Source organism: Odocoileus virginianus, chromosome 14, assembly GCF_023699985.2.
Source record: "Odocoileus virginianus isolate 20LAN1187 ecotype Illinois chromosome 14, Ovbor_1.2, whole genome shotgun sequence".
NCBI lineage: Eukaryota > Metazoa > Chordata > Mammalia > Artiodactyla > Cervidae > Odocoileus > Odocoileus virginianus.
The window spans coordinates 39,438,084-39,455,556 of NC_069687.1; the positions used below are offsets into that span (position 1 = coordinate 39,438,084).

The 17,473-nt window shown below is 37.5% G+C and overlaps 1 protein-coding gene across 1 annotated transcript in view; it reads right to left on the reverse strand.

The window, feature by feature from the left end:
* Window positions 1–2,946: 2,946 nt before the first annotated feature.
* The window catches only part of HCN1 (hyperpolarization activated cyclic nucleotide gated potassium channel 1), a 442,363-nt gene continuing 427,836 nt past the window's right edge, over window positions 2,947–17,473 (reverse strand). Inside the window, exons 7-8 of the mRNA XM_020879154.2 lie at window positions 8,651–8,815; window positions 2,947–5,169 (exon numbers count right to left, since the gene is read on the reverse strand). Of these exons, the coding sequence (XP_020734813.2) occupies window positions 4,301–5,169; window positions 8,651–8,815 (1,034 nt within the window). The 3' untranslated portion in view covers window positions 2,947–4,300. The remainder of the gene's footprint in view (window positions 5,170–8,650; window positions 8,816–17,473) is intronic.

The window sequence follows — 17,473 nt, forward strand, 5'->3', positions numbered from 1 at the left end:
TGGGAGAAGGAGAAGAGAAATACGGCCAGTCTGTTTCTAAATCCTTCATGAATTTAGGCAAGGTATTTCCTACTTTCTTTGTTCTCTTTTAAAAGCAGACATTCTCATCATGATTAACTTCACTGTTGGCCAGTATATAAATCATAGATGCTATTTTTATAAAAAGGAAAGAATCAAAATTATGTAAGAAAGTCACTGCTTTCAAGTGCCAGTAGCAGGTATACCTAACCCTGAATACAGCAAATCTTTGTTTCATTCTGTTTTCCTGGAAAAAGGACAGAGTGAATAAAGTTATAAAACAATTCAGTGCACACAGCCAGTCACACTTTTAAAAATTTCTGACCATTCTTTTCAGCTATTGATGCTCAGCATCCAATTATCCTGTAAGCACCTCATTTCGTTCATATTGTACAATATAAGTAATTTTTCAAATAGAGCATGTAGTTACAAGCAAAATAATCACACCTGGGTTTCATGGCACATATTCTAGAAGGAGGGGAAGGAAATGGCAACCCACTCCAGTATTCCTGCCTGGAGACTCCTGTGGATGGAGGAGCCTTGGTGGGCTCCTGTCCATGGGGTCTCACAGAGTTGGGCATGACTGGAGCAACTTGGCATGCATGGCATTCTAGAAGGATGGAGGCAGAAGGGAGAGAAACCTTGTTCAAAGAGCTTAATGTTGCAAATGATGATAGTGAGATCCACAGCAGCAAAGCAGCATAGTGAAATTAACACATATAAACACACAAGGTGAAAAAGGAGGTGTGTGGAGTCTTTAAAAATAGGCTTGAAAGATAGTACAGATCATTTGCATTTTGAAGTGTAAATAACTCAGGATTTGAAATAATACATCTAAAATTCAAAACACATCACATTGTTTAAATCACTCAAGTCCATTAGTTTATTCTAGCAATTTGACTGAGTACTTTGGAGTGTCTTGCAGATGTTACGTTCTTTTTTCTGTAAATGGAAAAACAGCCACCTACGGAAAGTGAGGCAGCATTCACTTAAGGAGTGGTGACAGAGATGGGGAGACAGGCCATTTACTGGATGACTATAATATATTTACACTCCTGCTAATTTTGCTTAACACTTTTGAGAATCCTTCACTCATTGCAATATACTCTGTTTCAAGCTTTTAGGTCTGATTCAAAATTCATTTATTGCTTATGGAGGTTCTGTCACTATCTAAAGTCTTTAGAAGGCTGATGGCTATCATAAAAGAGGTTTGTATACGTAAATTATAGGGCAATGATTTCTCCTCCCCATGTTCAATAAAGCACAGAAATATTTGTGTTTTGAAGCTGGATAAAACCACATGCTAAGAAAGTACAGCGTGAAGAAGAAAAAAAACTCAACTTGTACATTATAGAAGAGGAAAAAAACACAGGGATAGCTGGAAAATCTGTGTTCTATTTAAGTTCTTTTCTTTCTATAGTGAGAGAATACCTATAATTAATTTTATGATGATTATCAAGTAAAAGCCCTCTTGGACATCTTATGACATAAAGACAGAAAGACAGGGGCAAATCTATACTCTTAAATAAAGTGTTTGACTAGTGTATATTGATAAAATAAAATATTCATAATTTTAGTTTATTTTTTGTTGAATTTATTAATAATCTTTATATATATTTATATATGTATGGCTTTGAGCAAAGACAAAAGAAATTCTCTAATTCATCCCTGATCATACAGTTGTTGTAAGAATCAGCTATTCTACTATTTTCCCAGCAGCAGAAAGATCAATCTTTTCAGTAATACATTTCTTTCTGTACAGTTTAAAACTCCATACTTATGGGCTTAACTATGTACAGAGAAAAGTGGTCACTTTTCAACTAGTAATGAACTTTTATGTTACAGGAATGTGAGTCAATTTTCTTCTTAACCTAAGTATATATATTCATACATATATATGTATATAATTTACCCTGTACCACTTTATTAGTTTAACATACAAACCTTAGGGTTTTTTTTTGTCCATTCTATTACAAAGTGAATAAAAACTTTATGGTTGCACTGAAAGACCATGCAATTCAATTTTGCTTATGTTTCTCAGTAGTGCTCAAAATAAAAAACCAAACATTTATATATATAAAAATATTTCACTACCAAACCCATTAGTTCTATCAAATGTAAACCTTTAATAATTTAAAGGACCAATAATGATCTTAATAAATTGAAGTTAATTATCAGTATTTTAATAAAATAAAGGAGTTTTGTACTGATATGTAAATGGTCTTGCAGCTTCCCCATAGGTCCTAGGTAGACTAAACAAGCCCTTTCTTACACCACTCCTGACACTCCATCATAGGTCACCAGCATGTTCACAATTACACATTGTCTAGCACTGTTGATTCCTTTCACACAAGCTATAATTTGTTAGAAATTAAACATAACAACTCATTTTGGTATTATAAGTAGTATATCCATAAAAGGCATAACAGGCAGCATGGATCCGTTTTAGAGTTTTGCTTTTGTTTTCTGTCCTCAAGTCTATCTGGAGGCCCTGCCCCATTTGGTGTATGATCTTTGTTAAGTTCTTAAATGCATCGCCAGTGTCAGAGACACGGTAGACCTCCACTTTATGTCATTCTCTTAACTTGGGTTATTTACAGAAGTCTGTTATTGGGAATCTTCCAATTGAGTTCCAGTCATCCACCATATCCGAGGGGTGTGTTAGGCACAAATGATTTCTAAGGGACTTCTTTGAGAAGAAGCAGATGTTCACAGATCATGAACAGAGTTAAGGAAACATACAAACAAACAAACAAAAAAACCCGATCCTCGCAGACATTGACTTTGACCTCCTGCTTGATGTCACCAGGTCTGTACTTTTTTTTAGCACATTTAAAATAACAAACCTCGTTTCTAAGGACTATGTTAGTCACCACATTCGTTAAGATTTACTAACCATTTAGTTAACAATACACAAAGAGCAAAGTGTATGTTCCCAAACAAGTGATGCTATAGTGTATTTATTTTTTTTAAATTAACACCACAGTAAACTACCAACTACAGTGAAAGACACAGAACACACTGGCAACTCTAAATCAAGCTGTAGTTTACAAATTGTCATTTAAATGATAAAGATAATAATAACATTAAATGAAAGTGAAAACCTCACTTCTAGACTTAAGTCAGAGATCCAAGTCAGCCTTGCAGGAATTTTAAGATAGGCAATTAATGAATGGTTATACTTTTCTAGAAATGAGAAATACTGTAAGCTTTCCCCTACAATGACTGCTTTGAACCTACTTTTTTTCCCCCAAAGCATGCAGGGCCTATTTTCAGATGCTTGATTATGGCAAGAAAGAAGAAAGTAATGATTTTTGGTATAATACAAGCAATTTGTAGAACCAAGCATACAATTTTGCATAAAACATTGCAGGTTAAAATAATATTGTAGGTTTCAAGCCATTGCATTACAGTTGAATAGTTGTCACAATTAGGTTTTGTAAAATTTAAAACTCTAAGTTTTGAAGTGAAGCAGTAAAACTAAATTCTTAAACAATGACTTTTACCTTCATACAGCACAGAAGAGCTATTTTTATTTGGGTTGAAACAGTTATTTACAGCTAACATTGATTGAGTCTTGGTAAAAGTCTGATAACACTTGAAGAGAAATATCCCTTCAGCTTTCTGAAAGATCAGTGAACATGTTTGAGGTTAGAGATAGTCATATCTCTATGACTGTAGAGATCATAGCCAATGCTAGTCCCCTACCACGGCCAAACATATGGTGTGTTCTTTAACCTAATTTAAAATTCAAAGCACCAAAATACAATTTAGATTTAGAAAATGGGATCTGCTATTTAATCCTACATAATTAATGATTAACAATTTAGATGCAGAGACACAGCTAATGAGAAAAGTTTTGATTGGTGCTATTCAGCTCACTTGAGTTGCCTTTTTAAAATCAGAGTTTTGTTTCCACGGAATCCAAGAACTCTTCATAAAATAGAGAAATACATATATCAAAGGAATTAAGTAAAAGTAGGTTAAAAATAAATAATCTTACAACAACATTTGAAATCCTTTAATGATTTAAAGAAAGGAAGACATATAACACTGAATGCTAAACAAGTCTTTTGAACTTCTCTTGAGATTTTTCAGATATAGACTTAATAGCATATGTGTATATATATATATATTTTACATTTTGCATGTAGGCCAGAGCTGTCTAAAATATCTCTTCATAGTAGGCTAGAGGGATCTATCAGGAGATAGAATAAAATCAGATCTGAGAAGCGCCTCAGTTCGTTAGAGTATTTCTTTCTGCTTTGACAATCAGCAGGGATCATAAATTTGAAGCAAATCGTGGCTTTTCTGCCTCTGGGTCTGTCGTTAAGACTGAGGGCGCCTCCCTTGGATGAGCGGCTGCTGGTGGAGGGGGGGCCGGGGGGACTCCCCGGTTCGGGGGGATGGCTCCCGACGACATCTGTCGGAACAGGGTGACTCGCTGGGGGACGGTGCCCCTGCCCCCTGCCTGCAGGCCCGAGCCGTGGACCGTGGTCACGGGTTGAGGGATGGAGGCCAGGGACTCGCCCACAGTGGGATGCGGTCTGGAGATCAGGGTGGAGACCTCATGGGGCAGCGAGGGCTGCGAGGCAGAGAGGGGCCTGACTTCTCGGGTCAGGCTGGTGTTGTGGAGCGCCTGCGTGCTCTTGTGCACTTCGTTTTTCGGTGTGGAGCTGCCGGGGGTCTGTGGAGCTTGGGGCGGCTGCTGGGGCTGCGGTGGCTGCTGAACCTGCTGCTGCTGAATGAGGGACAACTGGGACGCCGTGGGGGAGGCATAGTGGAAAGTTCGAGTGGCTAGCGGGCTCTGTACAGGAGGGCTGCAGACAGCGGTGGTGTAGGAGCAGGGCGAGAGGATGGCTGACGGCTGGGGGGTCTGGGTGCTGGGGCTGGGGGAGTGCAGGTTGCTATGAGACAGACTGGTGGCTGTGTACACCGGCGGCGACTGTGTCCTCACGCGAGAGGTCGGGGTAGTAGTTGAAGAGGTGGAATTCAGGGCGGTCATCTGAGGGTAATTGAGGGGAGGGATTGCCTGCACCATTTCCCTGTCGTGTTTCACAATCTGCTTCAGGATCTCGTTCTCCTGATTGTTGAAAACACCCGTGTTCAGATCCTTCTGGAACTTTTGCAGGAGAATTGAATTTTTCTTCCCTGTCAGCGAAAGGAAGATAGGCACTTAGAACATCTACAAATGACTGATGGCAACTCCAAGCACCAGTGGCTCCTGCAAACAGGATGATGGCAGTGTTTCATTGAAGAGGCTTCAAAGTGGAGCACTTACCTTTAGACACCAAATGGAAACGTGGCTCCTGCCTCTCATGCTTCCTGTCTCTTTCTGGTAAGTCTTACCTTCTCCAGGAGTCAAGTTGAAAAGTCTGTAATATGGCAAAAGCCATCTTACTGAAGAAATGGAGAGATTAGCCTGAGGGCTACCCTGAGAGAAAAACAGGGCGCTTGGAGCAGGATGGGTCTGACATCAAGATTTCAGTTTCAAGTTCCTTTTTCAAGAAAGGTCAATGGAAAACATACTATGTGACAAGCACTCTAGCCAAGGCTTTTGTTGTCCAGTTGCCAAGTCCTGTCTGACTCTTTGTGATCCCGGGGAGTGCAGCACGCCAGGCTTCCCTGTCTTTAGGCAGATTTATTTAATCCTCAACTCTTTGAGGTAGGTGTGCTCACGATTCTACTTCATCTAAAAGGAGACTGTAACATGGAAAGGTTAAGACCAATGCCCAAGAAAACATGGTTAGTAAGTGACAGAGCTGGGCAAGGAAGCCAGTAGATCTGATCAGAGAGTGCCTACAGACTATGACGCAGCAGCATCTGTGTCACGTGAGTGTTTGCTGGGAATGAAGTCTCCTGGGTCTCACCCACTTGTTGCACAGGTGCCACCTTTTACTCTGATGTCTGGGGGACTGTTACATGCATGTTTGAGAAACAAAGGCCTTTGCTTTTGACCAGAGCCCTACTCCAGAGATTCTCTGCTCTACCTGTATATTTATCTCATTGCTGGATTGATAAGAGTTACTGATTTCCAGCTGTGCCCTAACAGCTAAATGAGAATAACCAGACAAGGGTCCAGATTTTGGTACTTCATAATCAGATTTTGTCAGGGGATTCTTATGTGCAGCCAGATTGAGAACTTTTTCATAATCTTTCCTCTTCTGAGAGGGTGTTGTGAGGATCAAAGGGCACTGATGTATGGCAAGTGCTTAGCTCCCTCTAGAACCTCAATAAGCACCCTCTCTTCTTGCTATTGTCTTTGGTTTGCATTACAAGACATTCTTTGGAAAAATAACAATTAGCATCAATTGTAGGTTGATGAAAAGGGGGAAAATTAGTGATTTTTAAATGACATCAATAAAATAATACCTTTGTAAATACGGTAACTGGAAAGTAAATCAATTTGCCATATCACTAAATAAAGTATCACATCTAAACTAACAAGGAACATCTTTGAATAGAAGTGTGGTGTTATAATTTACTTGGCTGCTGGGAAGGCAATCATTTTAAATGAATGCCAATATGAACAGTTTCTTCTCTTTTTACAGAATTGTCCTAATTTCCCAAAGAACAAAGACATATATTAGTCGAAAATATAAATTCTTACTTAGCATAGTCACTTTAACTATAATGTATGCATTTATAAGCAATGAGCCCAAAACTGAGAAGGATATTTTTTGTGGTCATGTGAATAGTCAACATTTCATAATCTGAGTATCTGGGCCCTTGTGGAAAAATACTATAACTTTTAATGCACTGCTGGAATTTTGTGAAGATTAAAAATGCAAATATTGGTGCTTACTTGCAATTTTATTGCCTGCATTATGGAATGAAAATAACTTCATGCAAATTTTTCTTATAAAAATTAATTGTAGTAAATTTTATGAGATGCTCTATCAGAGTAACAGAAAGTCTCTATTGCAATACCTTGGTTTTGATGCTTTTCTAAATATGGTTAGTTGGCTTAGGAATTAATCTATTAATCAGTCTCTGATTCTACCATGAACACTCACGTACCACAAAGAGGGAAGTTATTTTCAAATTAAGTAAAGATGCTTTCAGGAATACTCATGTCTTTCATGGGCACTGTCTCCTGGACACTCCGTTCTGTCACAGCCTCTAAGTTATCCATGTGATTTTTAATATGTGTGTTGTGTCTAGTGTGCACGTGTGTTCAGTCATGTCTGACTCTTTCCAACCCCACGGACTGTAGCCCTCCCGGCTCCTCTGTCCATGGGACTTCCCTGGCAAGAATACTGGAGTGGGTTGCCATTTCCTTCTCCTGGGGATCTTCCTGACTTAGGGATTGCATTGACAGGTAGATTCTATTACTCATTACTATTGTGCCACCTGGGAAGCCTTGTTGTGCTAACTAATGGTAATGTACAAATACTACCTTTACTTTTCCTAACCAAATTTCAGATCCTTATGAAGTCTTCTGTCCTACTAATATAGAGGAAAAGAAAGATGTAAAGTGCAGAAGAAAAGCTAACATAACCATAACACCAATCAAAAGTCCTTACCTTTAATAAGAATGAAGCAGTTGAAGTACCTCTTTCTTTACTTTTCAGTGATCCCAACCCCATCTCCTTTGAGGTCATTGATTCCTTCATCCCTCCCTAACTCTCTTCAGCAATATTCATTGTGTACTAGGTACTGTGAATGTAATAGTGAATTAGACATGATCTCTTCATTCATAAAGCTTAGCATCTCTAGAGAAATTTAAATAATAAAAGCTGTACTGTGATGGAGGAACGTCCCAGGGGTATGGGAGATCCTATCCAGGGTGCTCAAACTAATAAGGAGGAGTGGAAGGTCATAGGTTTCTACAGGGAAATGATGTCTAAATTGAAATATGAAGGCTAGTAGAATTAAGCTTTTAATCATTAAGCTGGGAAAGGGAGCAGAGAAGGGTCTGGTGGGGGAGGAGAATTTGGGTGTGGAAAAGGAATGCATACCACCTTCTGACATCAGAATGTTCCAGCATATCTTGGGAAGTTAACAGAAAGCCAATCTGATCTAATTTTACTATGGCAATTATTCAAATGTTTAAACTAGTGTAACTAGTAAGGCCTTATATATCAATATTTTAATTTTAGAGCAGAAAAGATTTTAAAATAAGTTGATGTTTGCAAAATAAAGCATCTATGTGAGCATTTCTATTAAGGCTTTTTATGTTTGAGTCTATATTACAAACATTAAAGTTTCTACTGTGACAAGTAAAATGCACAGGTTTTCAAATCTTAATGTAAGAATAAATGTAAAGTAGATCCTTAAGATTAAAAAAAAATGTGATAAAATATAGTTTGTAATGTAGACCCATACTATTGTATTTTTAGTTCTATTTTAATGCCATCTAGAATTTGTAATAATTGTTTTTACCTTTTGGTATCACTGAGGAAATCAGACTGTGTAGCTAGTAAAAACAGAGATGAATAAACAAACCTAGAATACTTAGAAGAGAAAGTTAGTGCCTCAGATCTTTCTAGAAATACGACTATAGCTAATTGCTATTTCTATGCTAGCTAATAAGCAATCTGTAAACCAGCATTTGGGACTTATGACTGCAATATATACTCAACCACTAGATTAAAAGTGAATTGTAAGTAAAGAAGAAAACAAACAGTACCTATCCTATCTAATCGGTCAATGGCAACCGTCTCAAAGGCTCTTCTCATCATTGGATATTCCTCCAGGACCTCATTGAAATTGTCCACAGAAAGTGAGTAAAGACGACAATATGTATCAGCTCGAACACTGGCAGTGCGCCGTCCCTTGGTCAGCAAGCAAATCTCTATAAAAACAAAGAAGAAAGATATGTTAGGTAATTTTCTTTAGAAGGCCATTAAGACCTACCTCAAAAAAAATGTCTCATGGTTTGAGAAACCAATGATTAGCAACATTTTATATTTTATCAGAAAATCCCTTTTGATAATTAAAAGTACACAATTGATAATACTTAAAATATTCTTTTTTTTTAAACAATTGAGAAAAGCTGAAACAAATTTATCTCCCCCAGCTCTCATTTCAATTCCCCCAAAATAACAAAAAGTCGCAGAAAAAACAATAATAAATGTAAAATGGAATTAAAAACAGGAAGAGACCATGCTCAGATGAAAGTTTTTATGAATTCTGGAAGGCAGAGAGGAGATGGTATGTTATAGACAGAAACCAAGTGCTCAAAGTGTTAGTTGCTCAGTTGTGTCTGACTCTTTGTGACCCCGTGGACTGTAGCCCTCCAGGCTCCTCTGTCTATGGAATTCTCCAAGCAAGAATACTTGAGTGGGTTGCCATTCCCTTCTCCAGGGAATCTTCCCAACCCAGGGTTTGAACCTGGGTCTCTTACATTGCAGGCAGATTCTTTACCATCTGAGCCACCAGGGAAGTGAGCACCAAATCATTGGCTTAGAAAGTCCTATGATCAAGCAAAGTTGGATCACAGGGTCAGATGTATGCATTATAGGAATGCTTTAAGTAGTTCATATCTTCTAAATAAGATCAATATAAAAATTATGTTCCAAATGCATAGAGGAATTTTTCAATTATGTAATTTCAAAGGAAAATCCTTTGTTGAAATTTTGATTCCCAATATATGGTAAGCAAATAGTTGCAAATTTGGATTTTCGTATTAGGTAAAATCAATGATAAAAGTGATGATTTTTTATTTCATTTTCCAAATTTATTTATTAAAATTCTGTAGATTTTACTTCTTTAAAAATTTTAAAATAATAGAAAACCATTGCTTCAAAATAATGTATTAGAAAAAAAAGGAATGGGAGTATTTCTGAAATACACACTCCCAACAAAAGGAAATATAGCAAAATCATTATTGCAAAGGGCCTAAATTCACACTCCTCTGAACTTATTTAAAGAATTTCAGTTCATGTTGATAAACATCATAAGTAAATTATGTGGTAGGCATTATGTCCTTGATGTTAGAATTGGAAGCATTAATCAAACAATATCTTCTTTTGTATTAATTATATGCTGGCAATAAAAAGAAAAAAATAATTTTAGTTAAGAATTCATTTAAACTCAATCTGGCAAGAATAATAATATGCAGGCACTGTGGGAGTACTAAAGATGTGCATCTGAACCAATCTGGCAATTGAGAAGATTTTAGGAAATGCCACCTAAGCCATCAGTTACATTGTTATTGTTCATACTGGTAGATGTTTCAAATTTAATAAACAATATTGTGGTGTGGCCAAGGTGTCAAAAGAGGAAGTCACTGAGGTCACCTCCTCCTTCAGGCACACCAAAATTACAACTGCTTACACAGCAATTATTGATGTGAATGACCAGAAGACTAGCAGGAAAGATCTTCTACAACTAAAGATATAAAGAAGGAATTAGAGCAAAATGGGTAGAAGAGGCAGACATACTGTGCAGTTAAGTCCCATAACCCTGGGTAGGTGACCCACAAACACAATAATCAAAATGGCAGAGATTCCTTTTAAGGAGAGAGAAGCCTGAACCTGATGGTAGGCTACCCAGCCTGTGAGTCCTGAAATAGATCCTCAGAAAGTCTAGCTTTAAGGCCAGTGGAACTTGCATTCTGGAGAGTGGGGGTGCTGTGGGAAATAGACTCCAGTCTTTAAGAATATCTGCAAAACCTCATACCCTCCAACATTGAGTGCAAAAGCAGTAATTTGAAGGATCCGGCATCAAACCTACTAGCTGATCTTTTAGAGTCTCCTGGATTGGCAGGAGGCAACTGGGACATACCCTGAGGACACAGATACTGATGGCATCCATTTTTGAGAGCTCATAATAAAAGTCACTGGTGCTGGCAAGCACCATTTTGAATCCTCCTTATATCTTATTAACACTAGAACCCAGCCCCATCCACTAACTGGTCAGCACTAGCCCTGGGACTCTGGCCATGCAGCCAGCCATGCTGGGATCAAACCTAGACAAAGCAGCAGCCAGCAACCTCTACAGTAGCAGGAGTAAAATGTACATTAGGTGATGCAGAGGCCTGAATCAGCAAACTGGAAAAAAGAGCAGTAAAACATAACTCAGTCTGAACAGAAAAAGGAAAACAAAAAGTTGTTTTTTTTTTTTAAAGTATAGTTTAAGAGACCTTTGGGACATCATTAAGCTTACTAACATTCACATTATTAGAGTCCCAGAAGGAGAAGAGAGAAAAAGGGGGCAGAGAACACATTTGAAGAAATAATAGCTGAAAAATTCCCTAACTTGGGAAACGAAATAGACAGTCCAGGTCCAGGAAGCACAGAGTTCCAGGGATGATCAACCCAAGGGGGGACCACCCTGAGACACATTATAATTAAAAAGGCAAAAATTAAAGATAAAGAGAGAATATTAAAAGCAGCAAACTAAAAGCAACTAGTTACATACAAGGGAACTCCCATAAGATCATTAGCTGAGTTTTCAGCAAATCCTTTGCAGGGCAGAAGGGAGTAGAACAATATATATAAACTGATGAAAGGAAGAAACCTACAACCAAGAATACTCTATCCAGCAAAGCTATCATTCAAATTAGAAAGAGACATAGAGATTTCTACCAACAAGAAAAAGCTGAAAGAGTTCAGCACCACAAACCAGTTTTACAAGAAATGTTAAAGGGACTTCTCTAAGCAAAAAAGAAAAGGACAGAAAGATAAATACAAAAGCTATGAAAGAAAAAAATCTCATTCGTAAAGGCAAATATACAATAAAGATAGTAGATCAACCAAATAGAAATCTAGTAGAAATGTTAAAAGAATTGTGCATTTAGAAATAACATAGTGTTGTAGGTTAATTGTACTTCAATTATTTAAAAAAAATATGTAGACATGGAAGAAATGCATCAACATGTTAATGGTAGTTATTTCTGGAGGATGGGGTTTCTAGGTGATTGTTCTTTTTTTACATCATGCTTTTATGTAGTTCTATTTGTTTGCAATGAACATTCCTTACTTGTAAAATTAGAAAGAAATAAATGTGATCAAATTGAAAAAAATAATATTGTGAACTGTTCACAATTGTGTGCATGTTTGTGTGTGTGTACCTTTGGTGTGTGTAGGAAGACAAATCTCTATTGGTCATTGTTTAAGTGTAAAGTATATTATTATACTATGGAATCTAGGCTTTTCTAATCTAAAAAATGTAATAAAAAGTATTTTAAATCCTATCTTAAAATTAAGCTCCTGTGTAACTATAGTGCTAGTGTTACATACAACTTATGATTGCTAAATTATGTCAAACAAACTGATGAGAAATATTTTTATTGCTAAGTATTGCTTTCCAATCTGTATTAAGTTGTCATATAGAATGATTATAAGCCTCATGGAAAATAACTCAATGACACATAACGAAGACCTTAAAGTGTATCCATACTCTAACCAGAAATTTCACTTACAATCTAGCCTAAGGAAATAGTCTGTAATCAGAACACTGATATGGTGATATACATTATGCATTTATGAATGCATATGAAAATATGGAATTGCCTTAAATAAACAAAGAATCAGAATCAAAAATGTAGTAGTTATTAAAAATAAAGCTTTTAAGGTCTCTGTTAATAACAGAATGGTCATGAAAGCTGGAATGAGAAAATCAGGATACAACATTGTAATTATAGCATGATAAAAATGATCACATATAGTGCTAGTAATAAAATCTACCAATGACAATAAAATCTACAATATGCACTGCTCTGGTTGGAAAATATTTCTTTATGTAGATATACTGTTTATATTTTTTCTTTTTTTTACTTTCCTTTATCTAAATTGGTTCTTTTTATTTTTTTTTATTGAAGGATAGTTGCTTTACATAATTTCTTGTTTTCTGTTAAATCTCAACATGAATCAGCCATAGGTACACATATATACCCTCCCTTTTGAAACAGTCTCCCTCCCCATCCCACCCCTCTAGGTTGAAATAACATTTATTTTTAAAATGTTACTTAAAAATCTATATATAAGTGCACAGAATGGAAAAAGAAAACAAGATAGGAAGAAATAAAAACAAACCTAATAATGGTGAATTACTAGTGTGGGAGATTTCCTCATTTTTACCTTTCATTATTTTTAATGTATTTTTATTTTGGCACTTACATTTTAAATATACAAATGATTTTCATTTTCCTATGTCTGTGGCTTTTTCATTATATCTTCCTCTTTTGTTGGGGATGTAATACCATCTATCTTCCAGTAGTTGTTTAAGAGTTCTAATGTTTTTTTTTTTTCCATTTATTTTTATTAGTTGGAGGCTAATTACTTTACAATACTGTCCATACATTGACATGAATCAGCCATGGATTTATATGTATTCCCCATCCTGATCCCACCCTGGACCTCCCTCTCACCCGATCCCTCTGGGTCTTCCCAGGGCACCAGCCCCGAGTTCTAGTTTTGAACAATGGACATATGCTACAATATGGATGAACCTCAGAATATTTCACAAACATAATGAAAGAAGCAAGACATGATAGTCCACATAGTACATGCTACCACTGATATAAATAGCAAATCTATAGGGACATATAACAGATTAATCATGGAGAAGGAAAGGTCAACACACGCCAGTATTCTTGCCTGGAGAATTTCATGGGCAGAGGAGCCTGGAGGGCTACAGTACATGGGGTCGCAAGAGTCGGACATGACTTAGTGACTAAATCAACAGATTAGTGGTTGCTGGGGAAGTGGGTGGAAAAGGAGATTAACAGTAAGTGGGAAGGAAGAACCTTATGGGGATGATAAAAACTTGAACCTGTTTGGTTTGCATAGTGTTGGCTTCATAATTTGGGGAATTTCTAAAAAGATTGAATTGTTTACTTTAAATGACTGAATTATATATGTAAAACATGCTGCAATAACAATATAAAAGAAAAAAATCCAAGAAGTTTTAAAATATTTTTTGTCTTTGTTATATTTTATATTTAATTTCTGTTCTGTTTTCTGAATTCTTTCTTCTTACTCTAGAATCATTATTTTTGTCTCTGTGTTTAGATTTTCCCCTTATAATATATTGAATGCTTTTTTCAAGAAACCTATTGATGTCCATTTCTACTTGAGGATGAAAACTCCAGTGATGTGGCAGAATATGTGAATTTGGAGTTTTTCTTTAAGGGTGAAGTTTATTCTTTTCTTTCTTATTCTTTTCTTTTCTTTTTTTTTAGTGGAGTGCAGGTCCACCGGCGGGTCCAAGGCAGAGTCTCCTCTTAGCCAAGGACCCCGACCAGCATTTGTGAAAATCTTTTATACCCCATGTGTACCTGTCCAAACCCACCAGCCCAAATCCCTTAAGGCTTACAAAGGAAGGGTAAATATAATCACAATAACCCCATCATTCACGTGTTATGTGTTCAAACAGCTAATAATCAATAAGCCCGCGGTTATATTCCAACCAGTTAATAACCGATAAGCCTGTGGTTACATTCCGATAAATACTGTCCGGAGGCAGGGGTGATTAGTGTCTGTTTTCTCTTAGGCAATGAGTAACCTGGATGTGATCTTCAAGATTCCCCTGCCCAGAGGGGGTCTTATCCTTCCATTGTCATTCCCACAGGCGCTAAGCACAGAGTTCAGAGTCCATTGGAGAGGCGGCCTAGCACGAGCAGCATGGGCAGGCCTGAGATGGAGTCCAGGCCCTGTGAATTCCTTCTTTATTCCCCCCTCTTGATGCTCTTAGTTTCCATAATGAGCATCATTTATTTTACTATAACAACAGTTACAATGGTTTTCCACCAGTCTCCCTTTACCCAGGAGAGGACTGAAGTCCAAAAGGGCATCTGAATCTGTTCTTCATTAATGGTTTCACGCCCTCTTGAACTCTCTCTTCAAAGTTCTTTTCAACTTTCCCTTACGGTACTTGTTGACTGTGGGTCTTGTGCTGGTATTTAGCCTTAATGGCTTTAGTACTGTCTAAAAGGGTCTGTTTAGTGAAGTTAGTTAAGGCCTCTACCTTAACCATGATATCTGTTGTCCCTACAGAGGGTACAAACAAGGCAGCAAGATAGTCATACCATTGGTACCTGGATCGTGTCCATCTTGCATGCAGATAAGGCAGGTTTACTGGAGGCTGGTGTAGGCTAGGCTTCGCCCCACCCAGCCAACTGGTAACCATGGACATAAGTTAAGCCCACAGAGCCACTGGGTCCCACTGGGGGCTACCCAGCAGATTCCAGGATTATACTTTTGGGTCTAGGGGACGGTCTCCAAATCCAACTTTCTGTTCTTTTTGTTCCCAGCAAATAGTAGCAGGGGCAATCAACTGTCCTTTCTCAGGAGTCATCCAGAAATATTCATCCCAGACCTGGTAGTATTGCTCAAGGTACTGGGAGGCCTGTCCCCCTTTTGTAAGGGAGCCCTTTTCCTCTTTAATTTTCATATATGAGGTATAAGCCTTTGTTATCTCCGTAAGGCTGGTGTTCATGTTAAATGTAACCCTATATCCTTGGCCCATTGATGGCTTCTTCTTATACCAGGAGAGCAAAGAAAGGTTATGGTTGGTGAGAGAGAGGAAAGTTCCTTTCTGTTGTTCTAAAAAGCACAGTGGTATAAAGTCCCCATAACGGAGTGGCGATACCCACCAGGGAAGTCTGTCCATTACTGACAGGGGCATAGCCCCACATAAGGGTGAAGTTTATTCTTACATTTCCCTAAATGCTACAATGAGGAAGGTTGTACTCGAAGGTTACCAATATCTCTCTTACTTGTTCTAGGTCTCTGCTTTGTTCAATTGCTTTAGAGAAGAACCACTGGCTTTTTTCTCCACTCAGGAAAACAAATGCTTGGTTACAGGCTGTTCTGCAATGTGGAGGGAGAGACAGAGAGTCTATTGTACCATACATAGACCTTCCGTAAATCACTGTTGTCCCTTTCACTTTTCAGGTGGCCCTCTGTCATCATACTGTTTCTTAGTAGCAGCTTTTCTAGTGTTCTGCCAGGAGCTTTGCTCTCTCTTTGGTCACATCTCTGAGCTTATATATTTCAAGCTCCCTCTACTTTTCCTTCAAGTTTCATCAGTACCCACCAGCATAATTAGAAAGGAAAAAAATGTTCCCAACATCAGAAATTTATTTCTTCACAGTTCTGGAGGCTGGAGGTCCCAAATCAGGGTGACTGTATAGCTGAGTTCTGGTGAGAGTGCTCTTCCTGGCTTGCAGATGGCCACATTCATATTGTGTTCTCACATGGCAGAGATGGGGAGAGCTCCCATCTTTTCCTTGATGAATGTGCTCATCAATCCCATCAGGAAGACACCATGCCTATCACTGCAACAAATACTCAATGTGCTCAGTTATGTCTGACTCTTTGTGACCTCATGAACTGCAGCCCACCAGGCTCCTCTGTCCATGGGATTTCCCACGCAAGAATACTGGAGTGGGTTGCCATTTCCTTTTCCAGGAGATCTTCCTGACCCAGGGATCAAAAGTCATCTCTCTGACATCTCCTGCATTGGCAGGCAGATTCTTTTCCACTGCACCTCCTGAGAAGCCCCCTATCACCTCATCTAACTCTCATTATGGAAGTTTCCACTTCCAAATTCCATCTCATTGCAGGGGTTCAACTTAACTGAATTTGGATTTGGTTGGGTGCATGGACACTGAGTTCATAACACCATTTCTCTTGTCCTGAAATACAATTTATATCCTTATTGTTCTTTAAAAAAAAATCCAAATCCAGCTTTATTGAGGTATAATTGATATGCAAAAAAACCTGCACATATTTAATGCGTATGGTGTGATGAGTTTGGACACCTACATATACCTCTGAAAACTTCAGCATATCCTCTCACTTCCAAGTTTTCTTAATTGCATGTTACAGAATACCTGAATTATACTGGTTTACCAATGAAATATCTTAGTTATATTACAAAGCAAAAATCTGGGAGTAGGTGGGGCTAGTGCTAAGTTAGCATCTCAGTGATGCCAACGCACTGTGTTGACATGACTTTATTTTTTTGACTGACTTCTCATGATCACAAGCTGAAAACAGCAGCTATAAGAATCTACATCTTCACATAAATGGCGTCCATACAGGGAGAGACTTCCTTCCCACATTTGTTTCTTTTAACTGTGAAGGTAAAACTTCACAATATTCTTTTGCTGCTTTTAATTTTGTTTCTAGAAAGGGAAGATATAAAGATATGATAACATCTTAAGTAAGAAATGGATTTTTATTTACTTTTTTGTATGATGAAAAATTATTTGAACACTTTTTACAATGAGTATGTGTTTCTATATTTTGTATTTTAAAAAATACATATAAAGATTAGAAAAAATATAGCTACTCAATACTTATACTCATTTTGGAGATACAGTAAAAATAGTTTTACTTCAGCAGAGATATAAATGTATTCATGATTTCTCTAAATTATTCTCTAATGATTGTTGGCCTCTATCATCTGGAGTTTTCATATAATGAATGTACAATATATGTAGCTAAATGAAGCAAAAGGACATGCATTACATGGTAAAGGTGCCCATTACTTGCTGATG